At 35.7% G+C, this 21,566-nt stretch overlaps 1 protein-coding gene across 1 annotated transcript in view; it reads left to right on the forward strand.

Moving 5' to 3' along the window:
- Positions 1 to 21,566, forward strand: part of LOC129236403 (uncharacterized) — a 391,692-nt gene that overhangs the window by 115,345 nt on the left and 254,781 nt on the right. The window contains exons 3-5 of the mRNA XM_054870777.1: positions 11,257 to 11,389; positions 16,074 to 16,288; positions 16,481 to 16,591. Of these exons, the coding sequence (XP_054726752.1) occupies positions 11,257 to 11,389; positions 16,074 to 16,288; positions 16,481 to 16,591 (459 nt within the window). The remainder of the gene's footprint in view (positions 1 to 11,256; positions 11,390 to 16,073; positions 16,289 to 16,480; positions 16,592 to 21,566) is intronic.

Genomic DNA, 21,566 nt, shown 5'->3' on the forward strand with positions numbered 1-21,566 from the left:
TTAAAAAAGCACAATAGGATGATCCGGTCTTTTGCTGCTCTAAGATTTCTTTTCGAAGATCTGGGGTACAATTTTGTCTTTTGACATTTCCTTTCAACAAAAGTAAAGTGCTGTAGAAATACTCCAGATACTTTAGTTTTTAATTACTTAACAGTTACAGTTTGTTCTAATCTTTAAAACTCTTTGCTGATTTAGAAATCACCCTCGCCTTCACCTTCGTCAATTGAATCGTCTCAAACCACTCTCGCTAAAGTGCTGACTTGAGTTCTGAAAACAGGACAAAGTAGCTCAGGGTGATGCCAGATGAACTTGTGAATCAGTATTCAATTTATTTTTGCTACAAATAGTCACCTAAATGATGAAATATGTCAGCATGCCCATTGCTGTTATGCGAAAGAAAACAACTGCTTCTACACAATTTAGGCCAGAAAGTATTCGAAATGGACCACCACAAATCAGATCAAAAAACTATCAACAAAACCTTCATTTTCGATGACCTTTTTTGTGTTTTTCTACTGAGAAACGCTATTCCGAAATGCGTTAGTTATGTTCCGTTTCGGAGATTCGCCAATAAAGCCCAATGAAATTACGTTACGCACAAAATTTCATTTTCGATCTTCACAATGCTCTACTTCTAACTCTAAACAAGAATTTAAAGGACTTACTCCCACGATTGTCAATTAGTACTTCCCCGAAGTTAGCCTATTTCGCATTGCGTTCGCAACTTCCTCGAGTTCCTACGCAGAGCCATGATGAGCTTCCTTGAAATCCGAATATTTGTATAAGGGCGATTTGGCGACACAAATTGACTGCATACATATTGGAATACCTTCCTTCGCCAAAAAAATCTTGTAGAATGAATAAAGAATGGACTGACGCGTTTAATTCGCAATCGCAAAATGTGAACTGTGCACATTTAAAGGTAGATCAAATGTGATTTGAGCGAGCAAACGGTCGGCATTCGCGTCGGTATGTCAGTCGGTCATCGAATGGGACTAAAGGAAGGTGGCTTGTTTTCAGACATAAGTATGTGTGCAGAACCAGGGCCGGAGTCACGACTAAATTCCTGGATATTAATTGTCACTCCTCGTGCAACACACTTATATCCTCTCAGATGAAATGATTGTATTTCTCAAAGATTGTATTTCTGTAATGACAGCTAAGCTGCTTTATTTTTGCAAAAAATTCAGTACTTTCGATACAAACCGCACTTAAACTCGTCTTACTTCCAACACATTGTGCTTAACGCTCTGCATTAATCCGTGGGATCCAATATCTTCCTTCCTTCCTTGATCAAGTGATGTAATATCTTCCTGAAGCACACGAGACGATCTTCGAGTAAAATTTATTTACTTTTTTATTAGTCACAGCTGTGAATGTTACACCCGAGTACAATGTAAATCATCAGCCGTGCAAACTCATCAACAGCACAATTCTCTTCAAACTTTTTGTGCAAATCGTGGCCTTGGGCTTTCGACAGCCTCAAGCCCCTTAGATTACCATTAACATTCTCCACGCAAATACACATTTGAAACCGACTCTTTTTGACTCGACTACAACTGACTGTTGAATCAACCTAGAAAAAGGTGATTTTGACAATATCTCAAGCGCAATTTGTTTAAACTAGCAATTCGGGGTGTTTTTTTCGAGCTGAAGGTATGATGCTATGTGCATGTGTGTGAGTGCGTTTGTGTGTTGAGGGGAAAATGTGACACGACGCGACGCTGTGATGCTTCGAAAGCTTTTTACAATTCAAATTTTCATAAATTAAAACATGAAAAAATATTGGTCCATTGTGATTTTATGTCTTTTTGTTGTTACCGTTGTCGTTGTTGCTATTTCGTGCATTTATTTCTATTGTATGTTTGCATCTGCTGTGAAGGGCGTCGTCGTCTAACTTGTCACTGAAAATTTGAAAAGCAACGATTTGCGTTAATTGAAAATGATTTTTCTTTAAGTTTACGGCTGGAGAAAATGGTATCTGTGTCATAGGAATGAGGTTTTTTGTGTGTAGGTGGAGGTATGTATGCATGTATTTGTGTGTGCACGCGTACCAATTTTAGTATAGCTTGTAATTAAATTAGATTTCTAAAATATTTTCCATACGGCCTTAATATTTTCAACTTAAATTGAAATGGGCTGAGTAGGGGGACGCATGCCATGCCAAGGGATATATACATATGCGTGTATGTTTGTGTAAGTATATTACTTTTTCTAGTGTTCCCTTTTGTATATCCATACATCACTCGCTTTATCGCATTGATTTAGTCGCCGTCGCATTTTTAGACTTCAAAGAATCCACTGGAATGTTTGCTAGATGTGAATGCGTATGTAAATAAAAGAGTATTGTTTAGTTGTTCGAGAACTATTCAAAAACGACTTCTTTACAAATTGAAAAAATCTAATTTAGTCGTTAAAAACGATTTCTTTAATAACTTTTTCTGCTAGGAGATCTCAGAGAGCATCTGATACAAAGTAATAATAATATCAATTAATACTATTCGAGGCAAAAATAAAATAAAAAAGTAGGTATTTCGTAGTTTCGAAAATTTATTTATAAAAAGCGTATTTTATTGGAGCATCGCAAGCTAATAGCTTCATTTTGGTCAAATAAAACGAGCTTAGCACATTTCCTTCCATTTGTAGAAAAATATTAAAATATCCAAACACCCAAAAAGAGTGCAATCACTAGTTGTACATCGTGGCGCAAAATTAATCATTAATTGCAACCAATTTTGTATTTGAATAACGTTTTTTCTTAAACAAAAAATAAATGATTTTGAGTAATAGGAATCTTTATTTTTGTGCTACGTTGCTTGACCGGTTGTATGCTGCAGCTGTTTAGTTCACAAGTGTCAAATATGATTGACCTATATATATATATATATATATATATAATTGGCGCGTACACCCTTTTTGGGTGTTTGGCTGAGCTCCTCCTCCTATTTGTGGTGTGCGTCTTGATGTTATTCCACAAATGCAGGGACCTACAGTTTCAAGCCGACTCCGAACGGCAGGTATTTTTATGAGTAGCTTTTTCATAGCAGAAATACACTCAGAGGTTTGCCATTGACTGCCGAGGGGCGACCCCTATTAGAAAAATGTTTTTCTTAATTTTGGAGTTTCACCGATATTCGAACCAACGTTCTCTCTGTGAACTCCGAATGGTAGTCGCGCACCAACCCATTCGGCTACGGCGGCCGATGATTGACTTATACTGAATATAAATGCGCTGACTAAGTTTCTCATAGAATATAAGCTAATAGCTTAATAAATACAACGTGCCGAACATTTACTTTTTTTATTATTGTAATACACAAAGAGAAAAAAAGAAAAAGAAAAAAATATAGTGTTACATATGTTAACCCAGTGCAACAAAGTAAATCTACCATACAAAAAGCAAAATTTTTACTGTTTTGCTTATAGCTGTAGCTCAAATTAAAGGTAACGGTATGAGTAATATTTTAAGATAAGATTTATAAATATTTAAAGCAGCATTGAGTAATTTCTGATATGAGTTTTGTCATAATGTCCCAAAGTTTCATACAAACTGAGAACTGTAAACTTTGAGGAAACATAAAATGAAAAAAAAAATATTAATACAGGTATTGGCTAAAATACGTACATTTTTATTTTTTAAACTTATTGTTTGGATTCATGAAGAGGCGCTGGAGTCAAGATACTTATAAAGGATGACTTTTTAGCTATTATCTTTTTAAACAGTTGGTTTGTTTCGTGTTTTGTTTATCGCGCGCTTCTTCCATTTTATGGTGAGTTTAATAGACCCACTGAAGCGGCTATTCGAGCTATTGTGACTAATTTTAGAACCAAATTTACATTATTGGACATCAAACCACCAACAACGCTTACATAGAGTGCGAACTGAAGAAAATATCGCAGTTGTATCGGCCATTGTTAATGATGACCATCAATTATCGATTCGTCGCCGTTCGCAGCAATTGGGCCTCTGTTACTCACCACGTTTTATCGAAAAATTTTGTTCATCGACGAAGCTCATTTTTGGATCAATGGGTACGTAAATAAGCAGAATTGTCGATTTTGAAGTGAAGATCAGCCAGAAGAATTGCAAGAGCTACCAATGTATCCAGAAATGGTCACAGTTTGGAGCGGTTTATGGGCTGGAGGTATCATTGGACCGTACTTCTTGAAATATGCTGCGAATCGTAACATAGTAACGTAACTGTGAATGGTGAGCGCTACCGTGAAATGATAGCCAACTTTTTTTTGCCCTAAATGCAAGAGCTTGACTTGTTGAGAGGCGAGTTCGGTGAACATTTTATTTCACGTTCGGGACTTGTCAATTGGCCACCCAGATCGTGCGATATAACGCCTTTAGATTATTTGTTGTGGGTCTATGTTAAAGCTCATGTCTATTCAGACAAGCCTGCTTCAATTAACGCATTGGAAGACAACATTAAAGCATTTATATGTGAGATGCCGGCCGAAACATTAGAAAGAGTATGCCAAAATTGGTCTAGCGGATAGACCATTTGAAGCGCAATCGCGGTCAACATTGGCATGAAATAATCTTCAAGCATTAAATTATATGGACTGTACTATCGATTTAAATAAAAATTGTATGCATTTTTTTTTATTTTACGTGTGTTTTTTGAAAAACTTTCCTATCGCTCTTAAAAAATCACCCTTTATATACCTTCCACCTTTCTTTTATCACTTATCATGTCAGGGGCAGAATGAGATCGTAAAGCGTTACAGCTTAAAAAACTGCAGAAAAGATTAAAAAAACTTTGACGAATTGGTCTTTTAAAACGATTTCTATTTAGTATCTCCTATTTTAGGGCGTAACAGCTTCAAGATATTACTTTGGGCATAGTACAAAAGTACATAATTATGAATTCCATTTCGAAAAATAGTTTCCTATTGAGGCCAAGAGATATGTAAAAAACAGGTATAGGTATTTTATTTAAATCTCGTAAGTCTGGTTTTTTAATAAAAAGATTATAGTATTTATGAGTGCAACACAAAAAACAATAGATCCAGATGTGAGTTTAAGTTTTGACGGAAATATTTGGTAGCTCTTTTGAAGTAAACCGGTTTGGAAATATCATCGACTATCGAATCGAACCTAACCTTAGAACAAAAATATGTTTAATTAATATTGCAGAAACAATTCATAATTTTCTCAACAAGTAGCACTATTGCCATTTACTCCTATTCCATAGTAAGACTGCGTCGTTGCCGCGTCGTATTTCGTTAAACTCCACGCTATAGTACTTCTTTCTAGTCCATACAATCTTTCCTTAGAAATGATAGAACAGCGTCTTATAACTTGCTCTTGAAAATTTCAAACCTTCAATTGGTGGATCTGCAGATCAATAAAACCGAAATCAGTCAATTACCCGGCATCTGGAGAAACATTGCACTTTAACTTAATTGAAAATGTGTATATTCTACCTCACACATAAGCTCAATATTTATAATGGAACAAAGTAGTTTACTGAAAATTCCAGACAATCCCAGATGGAGAGAAATTTGGCACCTCTGCCACCAGCGCGCAAGGATGTGGGGATGGATGGCGATAACCACATGTGCCCGTTCGTAGGCTGCCACACAAATTCACGCCAAACTCGTAAATACAACAATCTAAGGCTATAAAAATCCATTCACCAAAAGAAATTTCTGCTAAGTAGCAAACGAATTGTTCCAAGCACAAAAAAGAAAACATAAAAACAACAAAAAAACAAAAAAGGCGATAACACAGCATCAAAAAAAAAAACGAAAGAAGTAAAGACTTGTATGGTCGACGGGCCATGCACTGGAGCAGAGCGCCAACAACAGGCGCGCAATGTATAAGTAGGCAGTGGCAGAAGGGAAGAGAGCGACATGAAAAGGAAAGAAAGGCAGCAGTACATAATTGCATTCACTCAAGCGTGCTTCAAAAAGTAGATATGCTGCCGCAAAGGAGGGTAGTATGAAATCAATGAAACAGAACGGAAGTTGTAGAAAAATATATACAAACAATCAATAGCGCAAAATTATTGCCCTTCAACAACAGCACAACCGCACAAGCAGGAATAGAGCAGGAACAGCCCCAGCAGCTCCAGCAGCAGAACAATAAAGATTAAGTCCGATGTGGAATGGGTATGGGCATGGACATGGACGCGGGCGTGGGCGTGGGTGCAAATAAGGAAGAAATAGTGAAAAGAAAAAGGAAGATCAAATAGGAAATAGTTTCTGCAGTTCGTTAAGGAAACGGAATAAGCGTTTGTACTAAGTAGCAATGAGTATATTTATTGCGGTATTGTATTCTAGTTGTAAGCATACACACACAAGCATACACAGCCTCACATTTAAACAAATGCAAGCAAGCACAAAGCCTGTGGTGAATGCCAAACTACTTAGCAAACAATCAACTTCATAAATTGATATTTGGTATGAAAAGTCAAACTAGTTCGCAAGTGACTGCAATTGTCTTAGTTGCTAAACGACCAATTGGGAGTGCATGAACAAAAAATGCGTTTCTTCGTTGCTACGCCTAAATAAATAAAGTAAAAGCAGCCAATTAAAAAAAATATGTAACAAAATTATTCTGTATTTATTTTTCATCTGAACGCAAGCGAGCGAACAACGTTTTTCGTCTTCGCATTGGGAGCTTAAATGAACAAACTATTCGGAGTACCAGGTCTGGAGTAAACTGCATATGGGGTTGGCTATGGGAAAGTCAACTACATTTAAAAATTGTGCTCGGACTTTATTTATTGTAAGTGCAAATGCAAGAACGAGAGTAAACTTTAATCCCTACAAATTGAATGGCAGTTCGTGAGGCATACTTGAAATATGCAGAAGTAGCTCGCCTTTTCATATGAAACCGATAATTGTAACCCGAATATATCATACTTCGGCATTCGGTTTTTAACTACATAAAAGCTTGGCTCCTGTACATAGTTTCGGTGGATTTATTTTCGTAGGAGCATTAGTGCAGTGCTAACTTTCCAAGAAAATAGATGGAATTCCAAGTGTCCAAAGAGTTTAAAATATGTGATATGCAAGATACAAGGTGGCGCAAAATTAATCACCCTATCGGAAGATTTACACTTTTTGCAAGTGGCGTCGTACGTCAATCATATTTGACATCTGTGAACTAGACAGCTGCAGTACACAAACAGAAAATGGCGCATGTAAAGGTCTAAATAAATATTTCCATTACTCAAAATAATTTATTTATACAGTAAAAAAGTTGTTCAACAACAAAATTGGAATTGGAGGCGGATTCTGCTCGAATTCTGGATAAAAGTATTAAATTAAATTATGTTCTGCGTATCGTTTGTTTTTTCTATGAAATTCAATAAACTAAGGCATGTTAAAAATGTTGTTGTTGTTGTTGTAACAGCATAAACATTCCCCATGCGGCAATGTTGCATTAAATTCAATAATAAAAAGTTGAAAGTCTGGGTTTCAATAGATGTTATTTTAAAATCGGAAAAAGTGGAAGCTCATTCGTGGAAATTTTCGGCACTCGCAATATGCGAAGTGTATTGCGGATCAATGTAAAGGATCTAATTGATTCGGTTATATAAAAAATATTAAGTTTTTATCAAAGATTTTTTAAACAGTTTTCATTTGATATTTAAAAGAATTTTTCCAACGTTTTTTATTATTTTTTATGTTTCTACGAATTCGTTGCGTATGCATTCCATTACTTGTATTTCATTTATATAACTAAAAGCCAAATGTGTAAATTTTAAGGTGCAGTACAAGCTCGATTTTCACTATTAATTCAAAACACAAGAAAATTCTGTTCTCGCGATAATGACATTCAAACAGAAGTCGAAGTGTATTGATTAATAATATTTATAAAAATAATCAAAGCGTGAATGTTTTTAAATAAAATTTTATTCAAACAACTCAAGATTACAACCCGATTAAGCCGCCAATATGGATAAAAAAAATCATTCAAATCAATGCAGATAAGTAAGAGAATCGCGATAGTAAAACCCAATTTACTTTCCAGTGCTGCGCTTGTAGCATCAGCTAAAATTTAACAGATTAAACTTGAAATGGACCGTCGCAATAGTTGGTAGTCACGAGCTCGCGTATACTCTGCTTCCATTGTATCAAATTAGTTGCAGCCCTTTTAAAAAGTTTCCGAATCAAAGAGTTTTCGAACACCAATCGTTTGATTATATGTTGTACACTCTTTCTACATTTAATTTTCGTGTTTTAGATAGGTGGCAACCCTTAAAAGCTGTCGCATAATGCTTTCTCACTTTTCGTCTCTATTTTGAATTAATTTTTTAATTTTATTTTTTGATAGGTGGCAGCCCTTAAAAAAGGTTGTTTCATAAAGCTTTCTCACTTTTCGTCACTATTTTCCATTAACCTTTTTAATTTTTTTTAAATATGTGGCAACCCTTAAAACAGTTGCCCCGTAAAGCTTTCTCAGTTTTCATTCCTATTTTCATGTAATTTACAAAACATTTTTTTAGATAGATGGCAACCTTTAAAACATTTCATCTTCTCACATTTGATTTCATTCCTTTTTCGTACTTCATAAATTAATATTTAATTTAATTTTTTGGTTTTGTTCTTATAAGTAGATGGTAACCCTATTCCGAAATATATCTTAACTGAAAATTCTCAAATACCTTTCGCTTAATAGGTACCCATATGTAATAATCTTTTTCTAGTTTATGTTTATTTATTTATTCAATTAATAGTTTAAAAAATACTGTATTTCTTAGATTATGAAAAACAGCTTAATGCTAAATAATTTGATCAAAGTAAAATTGAACTTATAATTAACTAGTTTCAATTGTAATGAATGAAGGAAAAAGATAACATTTCTTATAACTTACAGAGAAAGATTTTTAGATAATACTAAGAATTTAGTTAAATATTTCAATTAGTACCAATTTGAAGCGGTTCTTTGTTGAAGAAAAATCTAGGCCAGTATGATTTGAAACCGAATTAAAATCTGCCAAAGTTCCAGAAATAAGAGCATTGGAAGCATATTTAGTTCTTACCATCCTTAACCAGGAAAAATCATGATTACATAAGCTTCGCTGAGGGATATATAAATTAAGTAGTGATGGGTAATCCATGACCCTACTTATCAAATCGAAAAGGAAAGTGATGGAGAGAATAGTCCATCTAATCGTTGCCGACCAGTTTTCCCAATCCATTTTTCCCAAAACTTTTTTCCCAATGCTTACTTTTCCCAAAGGCAAATGTTCCCAAATTTTTTCATCCAAACTGTTTTTCCCAAGACTTTTTTCCCAAAAGTCATTTTTCCCAAAACTTTTGTTCCCAATAAAATAAATTCTTTAGAGGAGTTCTACGAAAAAATACGGTGGATTGCGTAGCCGGAGTCGGACTGATGAGGGTTATTTTTTTGAAGCGCGGCCGAAGGCCGCCCACGCGAAATGGAGTTCTACGCAAAAAAAAAAACAAGTTTGGGAAAAATAGGATTTTAATTGAATTGGGAAAAATGGTTTTGGGAAAATTGGTTTGGGAGTTATTTTATTGGGAACAAAAGTTTTGGGAAAAATGACTTTTGGGAAAAATGGATTGGGAAAAGTGTACGGTAACCCATCTAATATCTACTGTTTTTATATTAAATAGCAGGCACCGACTTTTATAGGAGTGAATAGAATAAATGAAATTTAAGGAAATGCGAAGCATAACGCACAAAGGCTTTCTGAACACGTTCAAGCTTACTAATATGACAAGCATAATATGGTATCTAAATAAAGAAGGCGTATTCCAACTTTGAACGCACCGGAGACGTATATAACATACTCTAAAGTTGTGTATGGGCCAACAAAGTCTGAACTAAAACGTCGAACAAACGGAAGTACGGAATATAGCTTTGAAATTGTGTAATTTAAATTGAATTTGCAATAACCGAGTATATCTTTAAATCAAAAGTATAAAAACGAAAATCTGCGTTACTAAAACAGCTGTTGTGAACTGTGCACTTACGAACTTATCTTAAACCCTTTCCGAATTTGTCATCTGAAGCGACCTCCAGTAAAATTGTCTGCTTAAAATATTCGTGGAATATTTTAACTTTCGAATTGCCGTTTTTAACCAACTTTTATTACGGTCAAAATGCTTACTTAAAGGGTTAAAATCTACTACAAAAAATGCCATTTTGAGAACAAGAAAAAGATAACATAACATAAAAGTGGCCACTTAAGTAGGAATTATAGGTTTAAAATCGACTACAAAAAAATCCATCGTTCAATTGTAGCAACCTGAGAACAGAACTTTTAGTTGAAGTCATCTTACACAATATATATATATATTATTGGCGCGTACACCTTTTTTGGGTGTTTGGCCGAGCTCCTCCTCCTATTTGTGGTGTGTGTCTTGATGTTGTTCTACAAATGGAGGGACCTACAGTTTCAAGCCGACTCCGAACGGCAGATATTTTATGAGGAGCTTTTTCATGGCAGAAATACACTCGGAGGTTTGCCATCGCCTGCCGACGGGCGACCGCTATTAGAAAAATGTTTTTCTTAATTTTGGTGTTTCACCGAGATTCGAACCAACGTTCTCTCTGTGAATTCCGAATGGTAGTCACGCTCCAACGCGTTCGGCTACGGCAGCCGATAAATGAATTTCCCTCTCGGTCAAAATGTCAAAATGCTAAAACTTTACATCACCGTAAAAAAACCGACTAGTACTGGTACTGTACTAGTACGGCTTCCGAAAAGTTGGCTGAGAGACATATCCTTTCATAACTACGAGCGTTTGTTCGTGTTGAGTAACATTTTTGTAATTATTGTGTCCAAATAGTAAAAAAAAATTAGACAAGTAATGTCGGAGTCTATAGGTAGCATGCAAAATAAATAAACATTCATAAATATTTGATGAATAATAAATATCATACCTTGAAATTTATTTTATTTAGCTGTTAATATATTATTTTTTTCTTGTCCATTATGAACTGGTTCATTAACTAGTTAACACTGATGCATGCCCTTACTAGTTGATAATAATTCCGTTGGGCATTGCTATGAGAAAATTTCCTTTTGTTAGCATTGAAAAATGAGAGAAGACGAACGCCATCAACTGTAAACTAAACTGACAGTGGGATAGTTCAGAACCAGTCGATTTGACTGCAGGGTGTGTATTTGTAAATATAGACTAGTTACGTAGAGCAAAACAAGATTATTTCAAGTTGCTGTCCACATAAAGATATACCATATTTCAAATATTCATTGCAACATTTTCTTATTTTATATTTCTTCACTTTTATTTTCTTTACAGTACCCGCCAGAGTGGTTTGGGCTGCGGTGGGCAAAAGCGTCGATTTGCTGTGCGATTTAACGCCACCAACGGCGCAAGATTCCGTAAAGCTGTTGTTGTGGTTCAAGGACTCCACCGGAATACCACTTTACAGGTAGTTAAAAACACTTAATCATTAGCCAACTACATTCACATACTCACACTTGTACACAAGCACTGAATGCTACTTACTTATAAGCCCAGTCATTTGTGCTACACGACTACTTGAAAAGAGAAAAGTGGAAAATACAGGTAAAAGGATTCGCAAGTGGTTAAAAGGCTGCATTGAAGGTCATAAATTTTAAAAGGAAATTGAAAACTCATCACTGCGGTCAGCTTCATCTACCCCCGCGGCTATGTTGGCTTCCACGCCAGTTGAACACAAATCGAATAGTAAACCAAGACTTTTTACTGTTAGATATATGTGTATGTATATATTGTACGTGTGTTGGTGTATACGTTCCATGTATTGCCATTGCCAAAATGTGTTTGCTCTTTTTGTTTGCGCTGCTTTCCTGCATATAAGTTTGCCTGAAGCAGTGATTGGCTCAATTCTAAGCAGCACAACCACAAATGTCATACGAAGTGGTAGCCACCGTGGCTGTCGTTGCTATTCTGTTGCTTCTGAGCCTTTCTGTATTCTTTTCGTTATTTATTCGTTACGCTCACGTTTGACAACAGACGCGTAAACATTAAAACAAATGTACATTTATACAAACTTAAGTATTGGTGCACGGGATGGACCGCAAACATTAAGGTGCCGATATTCACACAATTTTTCGGTCTCGATTTAGCTGATTTTTTGCATTTTTAAAATGATGACTCCTTTTTGCCATTTCATCTGCCAAACGGCTTTCCCAAATAGGCTGAGTTAATATAAAATTCATGACCCTTTTAATTACTGTTTTTGTTTTCGTAAGGCGAGAGTCTAAAAATATTGCAATAAATTGTTCATGATAGCTGACGGTTAGGAATGCTCTCATTCCTTACTTAAAGATTTGCAATTTATTATCCTGAAATTGTGTTACTTGCATAGAAAGAACTAATGCGCTTACAGTTCAAATTTATGGTAACTTCGCCCTAGTTCAGGTAACCCTTTTTTAACTGGGGCATTAACTAAGGTGGCATTGAGGTGGCATAAAATCATAAAAAAAAAATTACTAATACAAATAAAGGGGTTTCCATTAGAGGTGTTTCGTTGCTTGTGTGGCACGTAGCGCGTTCTTGTTGAAAATAAACGTTGTCCAGATCAATACCATCCAATTCCGACCATAAAAAATCGTAGTCATCTCTCGGTAGCGCAATCCATTCACCGTAACTCTTGCGCCAGCTTCCTTTTCGAAAAAGTAAGGTTCAATAACTCCACCGGACCATAAACCGCACCAAACAGTCACACGTTGAGGATAAGGCTTTTCAACAATAACTCTTGGATTTTCTGAATCCCAGATCCGACAATTTTGCTTGTTGACGAAGCCACCGAGGTGGAAATGGGCCTCATCACTCAAGATGATTTTTCGATGGAATTCCGGATCATTTTCATGCATTTCAACGACCCAATCAGCAAAGACACGACATTGTTGATGATCGGTCGGCTTGAGTTCTTGTGTTAACTAGACTTTATAAGCCTTAAGAACCAAATTTTTATGCAAAATACGGTGTAATGACGTTTGTGGAATGCCTAATTCCAAAGAACGACGCGGAATGGACAAACCTGGGTTTTCTGCAACACTTTCGACTACTATAGCAATATTTTCGGCTGTTCTTGAGCAACGTACACGGGTTTTATTCTTCACATCACTAACTTGTATCAACAGCCCGAATTTGTTCACTAATTCTGTATTGTGTTCAAGTCTTACGAACCGTCTCAGCCAAATTTTCACCGCTTTTATAGTGAATTTTAATAATTTCAATGCATTGTTTAAGCGTGTATCGTTCCATTTTCATTAATGGCGTAGTTTTTACTTGTCAAATATGAAAAAATGGCAGATTCAAGAGTGACATCTACCGAAATAGCGGGCTATTCAAAATAACACCTGTTATTGGAAAACCCTTTGTTTGGTGAATTGTGTGTCTCCATTTCCCATAACCTATCAGAAAAATCTTATGAAACCACAGGTCGTACATTTTTTCATTTTGTTGCGCTGTGTAATTTCAGTCTTTCGAACTTGTCTGTAACTTTTCAAGTAGCAAATAAATTTTGTCTGTTGTAAGATATCCTTTATATAGTTCTACCTGTCATATAGTTGTATACTGCCCTCTGACGACTAATTATAATCAAAATCGGTTAAAATAAATTATTTTTAATAAAATTAAATCGACTTTGAAATTTTCAATTAGTTGCACGGATTTTTCAATTAGTTGAAATTTTCGCCTAGCAATAGATTCATAATGAGGCTAAGGACTATTCCTTGGCCAGCTCAAACTAATCTTTTTATATTTAGTTTTAACAAACAAAGTGCAGTTATAGTGAATTAACACTTTTCCGGAAAGTTTTTACCTCAGTATTAAAAACAGAAAAGAAAAAAATGTATGAATAGCAGAAAACATTCAAACATATTAGAAAGTGGAGGCCTGTTTACTGACCTAAATTCAATGCAGGTACACTTTCGCGTAGGAATTGACTCCAATTCAATTGGTTTGCTTCAAAGCATTAGAGAGAAGAAAAATGCAATAATTCAATAAATTTATTATATTTCGAGATAAACTTTTGTTAAGGATTTTCGATTTATGAATTCCTTGTGGTCATAAACTCTTCAGCGCATCATGACTTGTGACGAGAGTTGAACTCGTTGATTGAATTTGTAATAATTCTTCGTATACCTACTTATATACCGAAATAGTTTTTTTGAATGTGAAAGGTAATAAAAAAATGCTTGAGAAAGTATTGTAATTGCGCTGAAATAAATTTAATTAAAATGTACGTCAAATTCACAATGCTAAAAAGTTTATTACTGAGTTACCTGACTTTAATACCTGCGCAAATTCTTGTGCCCATGAAAATATTTGTTCTTTTACCTTTAGAAAGTGAATAAAAATACTTGCAATCTATTAAAGGCATCTTATATTTAAAAACATTAAAACGGGATTCTAGTGAATTATTCCTACGTGAGAAGTTCAATTCGCATCGATTTAAGTTTACAAGAGAACTGATTAGACTAATATGGAGTTAAAATTAACACTTAGCGAAATACGACCATCAACGCCCTTGATACAATGGGAAATTTGCCGGAGAAGAGTAGAGTGGGGGCACAAAGTATTTTTCAAATATAGATGTGGATGAAATTAATCAATGCGCCACCTTGTAATATAATAAAAGTGTTCGTTTCAAGTCATTTAAAATTGCGCTTATTTTTGACCTATTTTGTTGTTCCACAAATGGAGGGGCCTAGAGTTTCAAGCCTAGAGTTTCACTCCGAATGGCAGATATTGTACTTTTTATGAGGAGCTTTTTCTTGGCAGAAATACACTCGGAGGTCTGCCATTGCCTGCCGAGGGGTGACTGCTATTAGAAAAGTGTTTTTCTTCACTTTGATGTTTCACCGAGATTCGAACCTACATTCTCTCTGAATTCCGAAGTCACGCACCAACGCATTCGGCTACGGCGGCCGCATAACAGCGCTGCCGATTTTTTTGCATGCCTTCCGTGGTGTATAGTTGATAGGTGTAGTAGTTAACGGCGATGCGATATATTTTTCAAATTTTTCCTCCGTATCCATTTTTAACATATCTTTGATTTATTTTTTTACTATATTTAGCCATTTTTTATCGTCCGGTCAATATGTAGATTGCCAATTTTGCTTTAGTTTTCGTTTGTCTCTAATTTTTCCCAAATTTTATGGGATACCTTGGACTTCTTGTAAAATCATTTTAAGGATATATGTGTAGGTTTTTGTGGCATAATGCCACTGAAGTATACGATTGAGGAGTCTATTTCTTTTTCACTCTATAGAGGGACTTCAATCCTAAGGTTTTGTGCCATAATTTCACAAAAATAATCCCATTTCGTATAAAAATTGGAAAATTTATATATTTGGTACTTTAGGATAGGACTGACTGGTTTTGTCATCCATTGTGATGGCGTCTGCCTTCAGTATTAAAACCAGTCGGCATGAAATGATGAGGTCAAAATGACCCCTGGCTCTCGGACTATAATGGAGATGTGAGTCAAGGTTATTTCCAGGTGCTCTCGTTTGATAACTTTCGTGATATAAAAGGTATATCAGGTCTCTTCAGCATGTCAGTTAGTTAATAAGTTGGTCCTCCAAAGCTTAAAAAATTACTTTTGTTTTCAATATTACATCACAACGAGGTTTTCCTTTTGTGTTCATTATTCTGGATCCCCATAAGGTTCACTTTGCATTGAAAACTTGGCTTGCGGTAAAATACCTTCACGAGTTTTGAGAAAGTCAAAATATAGCGTCTAAGAGTTCATATGTTTAGGAGAGCAGTATGTGGCAGAAAGGTTTAGATATAGGGCATAGTTTTTTGATAAAAATTGTCAGCTGACATTGAGCAACAGTCACGAGCCATAAGAGGGCACTTCAAAGATTCAGATTTGTCATATTTCTATAATTGCAATGGACGTGTGACTAATGGAATAGCGAATGTTAAAAAAGAAAAATAGTAAATGATAACTTGAATACTTCATTCTAGAAATAAGTGTTCTATGCTTATATTAAAACGAAACTTACACTTAACGAAAAATTGCATAAATTTTTTCTTATATTATTTATGCAATCGATTTTAAATTATTCTTCACAATTTTCTTATATATAATTTTCTCTAATCATTCATTGCAGCTTGGACTCGCGCGGCGGAAATATCAAATTAGCACCGCACTCGGCCATAGCTAGCGATTTGGGTCAGCGTTTGTTCTTCTCCATTGGCGATAATCCGAAGGACTCCCGCCTACAGATACGCGATGTGAAGCCAACGGATGGTGGAATTTACCGCTGTAGAATAGATTTTTTCAATTCGCCAACACGCAACTTTAGAATTAATTTAACTTTAGTCGGTGAGTAAGCGGCATATTAATCTACAAACACACACACACACACACGCGAATATGCCTTCAGACACATGTGATTTGATGCAATTCAAAGCCAATTGCTCATTTCAACACGAATTTATTTTATTTTCACGACTAACTCTATGCTTCTTTACCCTTTTTTCATGTTTCCCTTTTTCGTAATTTGCCTGTTGACAGTTCCCCCCGAGGAGCCACGTATTTTCGATGCACAAGGCAAGGAGATCGCCCAAATGGCCGGACCATTTCGTGAGGGCTATGAACTTTTTTTATGCTGTCAAGTTAAAGGAGGTAAGTGATTTGTAAACGTCAGTCCCTTTTTAATCAACGTGCATACCCCTGAATATTTATATGTATGTGTAGGTATGGGTAAGTGTATAGAAGTTAGTGGGTGGGCTGTGGTGCGGAACCGCAAATCTTATTATTTTTGCTTTGGCTTGAAATTTGTTTGATTCGCGTTGGAAAATTGAAAATGTATGTACAATGTAACGGGTGCTGTTTTTTCTAATGTACGCAGCATTTTTCAACCAAAATGAAAAAACAAAAACAAAAACAATTATTGGTTAAATTGTATGTCATTTACTGTTAGTAGGTAGTTTCGCGCATATGACTGCCTCGATGGGCCCATTTTTTATTAGTTTTCTCATATCCTTGGCTCATGCCGAATGCTTGCTTCGAGGTAGCCAAATGTGGTTGTTTCATCAGCATGGGCCAGTGATGTGACGTATCTCCACAAGGAAATCAAATCAGATGATACAGACCAAAAACGGCCAATTGCCATCCATCGCATTTCTTGAGATGTTTCATCTAAATAAGGCAACGGTTTGAGGAGTACTCGTACAAGCAACGGATTATCTTTTAGTTTCACGAGTGCAAGCAACGGATTAGTTTTAGACCGATTCCATGTCAAGTGATTATAGTACTTTGGGACGTTGTCTTAAATATTTCTGAAAATTTTTTATTTGAAAGTTTGAGTTAATGCGAAGTAAACCGAGAAACTTGAGAAAACAATTAAATTTTAATAAAAATTATTAACAAATAATTATAAAAAATTAAAATTTTTGTTGAAAGTTTTGGTAAAGTGCTTTTTAAAGTGAAACATATTTGGTTAATATTAAAATTTTTAAATGTTTTTATTTTTAATTTCTCAGGTAAAATTAGTATATTAAATTTTTTAAAGAAATTCAATTTGTTTTGGAAAACAGACCTCAACATTCAGAATTTTTTTAATTTTTTTCAGTATTAGCTTAGATTATGCTCAATAAATAGTGAACAGAAGTTTCAAAACCAATAATAAAGACTTTTTTTTCAAACCGAAATAAAATAAAAATTTAATTTAAATTAAAATAATACAAACTCGACAAGAAGTAAAGATTTGGCATTTATAACTGAAAAGTGAACCAATATCACTGCCACAATTATAAATGTTGATTCTTTCATCAAAATTTTCAAATATTTTTTGGCAAAATGGTGAGATTATTTTGTTAATCACTTCACGGTTTGAAATTCTAAGACTGCAAACACTTCCATAGGCTCCGTGTAGACTATCTTTAGCATGGCTCCACAAAAATAATCCAGTGGTGTTGAATGGGATGCTCGGTACGGTCGGATAGTTGTTAACTGAATTTCGTGAAATTCTGCAATCGGGGAATTTGGTTTGCAATAAATGTCTTGTGTGTAGTAAGGCGGAGTCCTATTGAAACCAAATTGTCAGTGATATCATGCTGTTGACCCATTCAAATCTCAAGGAATTGATGAAATATTTCCGGTCATGCTCCAGAAGGTAATACGACTTTCGGTGCAGTGGTTAAGGGAAATTTTCACAGGATGTTTGAGCTTCAGTTATGTGCCACATTCACGGAGAGAAGCAAAATGCAGCCCTCCTTGCTGAAAAAAATATAGTCCGACAAGTCTGCCCTCGTTAGTGCTAAAAGCGCTGGAGAAGATTTTAGTCGCGCATATTGGATACTATTTGGCTCCAGGAAGCCTGACAAGACTGTCCATGCTATCAATAACACGAAGAGATTGTATAACTATGAAAGGCGTGCTGACTGGACATAGTCCAGTAGCGGCGAATGCTTATAAGATGGGAATCTCCGACAGCGAGGAATGCAGGAAATGTAGGGACGACCATAAAGACGATCTCAGAATCCAACAGCAGAAGGCCTCGGGTTTTTCCGGACCAAAGGCTGCCCCCCTGTAAACCAGCCCTGTCTAGTGCGTCGAACCTCACGATTTCAGACAGACGATTAAGTTGACCGAAAATATCACGAATTTTATAAAACGTAACTCCACCATTTTGACATTTTTTATTATTTTGAAATTAAATGACAAAACTGTAAGCAAAAAAAATATTAGACTTTGCCCTCATGACATATAATGCTTTTGTTAGGAAAGCAGAAAAACCTATCAAAAATTATATGTAATTATATGTGTGTGTGTATCACAAAAACAGACGTTGGAAATGTGTAAACACTCAAGCAAATTCTCAAGGGAAAAGCTCGCATTAAATTGAACAAAACTTCTTTAAATTCACGAAACAGAAAAGTTGGAAAGTTCAAAGCCGTTCAGAGCACTAATTTTAATAACTTTCGTGCGCTTTATATCATTAAAATGAACTTAACTTTTAGCAACAGAAGATCAAAGTTATACTGTTTATCAATTCTTTGAAAAGTTTTAGATTTGTTGTTGTTACAGTATTATTTTTGCAACTAATTAAATTTCACTTTGTTTTAATTGTCACATCTTCGCATCAAAAACGCCAGATAAATCACTATCAAAGCGCAGAAAATTATAACCAAATGCAAAAAAGATAGTGTAAAGTATGACGTCACCGAAATTAAAGTATTGTACTATATTGTTTTGTTCTTTCTTATTGTAAAAAAATTTGAAATTTTTTTTATTAATTTTTTTTTAATATAAAAGACCTCAATATTTATATTGTTTTGTTATTGCTTTTTCTTAACATGACAGGTTTCAAAATTCATATAAATACGAGTATATATGTATATGTATATATTTTTATTTTTTTTATTTTTGGTTATGTTAGGTTAGTTCAGGCTAAGTTGTATCGGCCATTTGTTATAAGATACACTCATAGGGAACTTGTTCGGTGGTTTTTTAATAAAAAATTAAAAAATATGGCCGTGCAACAGTTGGAAAAATTCAATCTTCCATGATTTTTTTAGGAAACGTTGCATCCCTTACGGTTAATATGCGAAGAAGTGAATATGCAAGAGCAATTCGTTGTTATTGAGGGTGGTGTAATAACTATGATACAATTGCATTGGCTTTATCGTTTGTAGAAACTATCTAAACAACTATAAAAAGCATGTTAATACTTACTACGAGAGTCGCCGAGATCCGATACACGAGAGCTTGTATTGCCTTGGGGAAGGACGATTCGCACTCGGCGTTTGGTTTTCCTTAATTCTCCCAAAACTTCTACCAAACAATGGCTGTGCACCACTCAAAATCGATTATTTTAACCCTCTCTAGCGAAACAATTGCGATATGCCCAAATTTTATGAAAAAAGCAGGCGACTAATTGCTGTGACCACTTCGTTACACCAATCCACACTCGTCACGAGTCCTTTCTGCTTTCTTGTCAAATTATGCGGTTTCCAACGTGAACAAATCTTTTTGAAGACCAAATATTGATGCAATATTCAATATGATTATATGCTGATGCCACTAATTCCCAAGGATGTCTCTATCACGCGATATGTTCCATAACAATCTCGAACTATTAATAGACGCAAAGCATTGGTTGTTTCTAACTCAACAAACGTTTTTAGCCGGCCAGCTACCAGAGTGATTGAGTGTGGTGCTTCAATGCCAAAAACCGAAATAATCATCAACGCAGAAAAGCGTATTAAATCAAATCAAATTTTTCTCGAGCGAATTTGAGCAAGATGAATTTTTCAACTCATTGTACAAAGAATAAACAAATCTCGCTTATGTTAAATATACTATAATTTTCAATAGAAATATCGAATTACAGCTCATCACGCTTAGTGTTACAAAATCAAGCCTGTTAAAAGGGCCCAAAGTGCGCCCAAAAATAAGGAGGCTTTCAAAATTTCTGGGCAACGTATATCCGATTTTCGAATTTGACTTTGTTTTGTGGGACACATGCCCTCTTTACAGTTTGGTTTACTCGCATTTAGCTTGTTATTGACAGATACGAGGTGTGCTCAAAAAGTATCGGGAATTTTGTGTTTTCTCAAAAATTATTTATTTATTCCCTAATATCTATTTTGTCCCCTTCAAAGTAATCCCCATGATATATTATGCGCTTGTGCCAACGTTTTTTCCAATCTTCGAAGCACTTCAAAAAATCATTTGATTTATCTTGTTCAGCTCCTCTTTCGATGCCGTCTTTATCTCGTCAATCGTAGCGCAGCGTCGCCCTTTCATGGGCCTCTTCAGTTTCGGGAACAAGAAAAAGTCACAGAGGGCCAAATCTGGGGAACACGGTGGCTGTGGCAGCATTAGTGTGTTGTTTTTGGCCAAAAAGTCGCGCACAAGCAACGATGTGTGAGCGGGGGCGTTATCGTGATGCAAGAGCCAATTTTTGTTCTTCCACAAATCCGGGCATTTCAGTCGTATTGCTTCGCGCAAATTGCGCATAACTGGCAGGTAATATTCCTTATTGACCGTTTTACCCTGTGGCGAGAACTCATTATGCTAAACGCCCCTGCAATCGAAGAAAACGGTAAGGAAAACTTTTACATTCGACCGAACTTGGCAGTCTTTTTTCGGTCTTGGCAGCGTGCGGCAGCTTAAATTGAGATGATTGAGCTTTGGTTTCCACGTCATAACAATAAACCCACGATTCGTCACCAGTTACGACCCTCTGGAGCAAATTTGGGTCTTCGCGGACAGAGTCCAACATCTCATTAGCAATGTTCATGCGATGATGCTTTTGGTAGAAATGCAGCAGTTTGGGTTCGAATTTTGGGGCGGAATCATGCCCAAATCATTGAAAAAAATCGAATGGCATGAGCCAATCGATATGTCTTGGTCGTCAGCAACTTCTCTAACGGTGATTCGACGATTGCCCAATACCATTTTCTTCACTTCATCAAATATTTCGTCTCTTGTTGAAGTGCTCGGGCGTCCGGCACGCTTTTCGTCGTTCACATCTTCTCGGCCTTCTGAGAACATTGTGCACCACCGATAAACGTTGCTTTGGTCCAAAGCAGCTTCCCCGTATAAAACAATTAACGTTCGGAATGCATCCGCGCACTTAACTTCGTTTTCA

Source organism: Anastrepha obliqua, chromosome 1 (assembly GCF_027943255.1).
Source record: "Anastrepha obliqua isolate idAnaObli1 chromosome 1, idAnaObli1_1.0, whole genome shotgun sequence".
NCBI lineage: Eukaryota > Metazoa > Arthropoda > Insecta > Diptera > Tephritidae > Anastrepha > Anastrepha obliqua.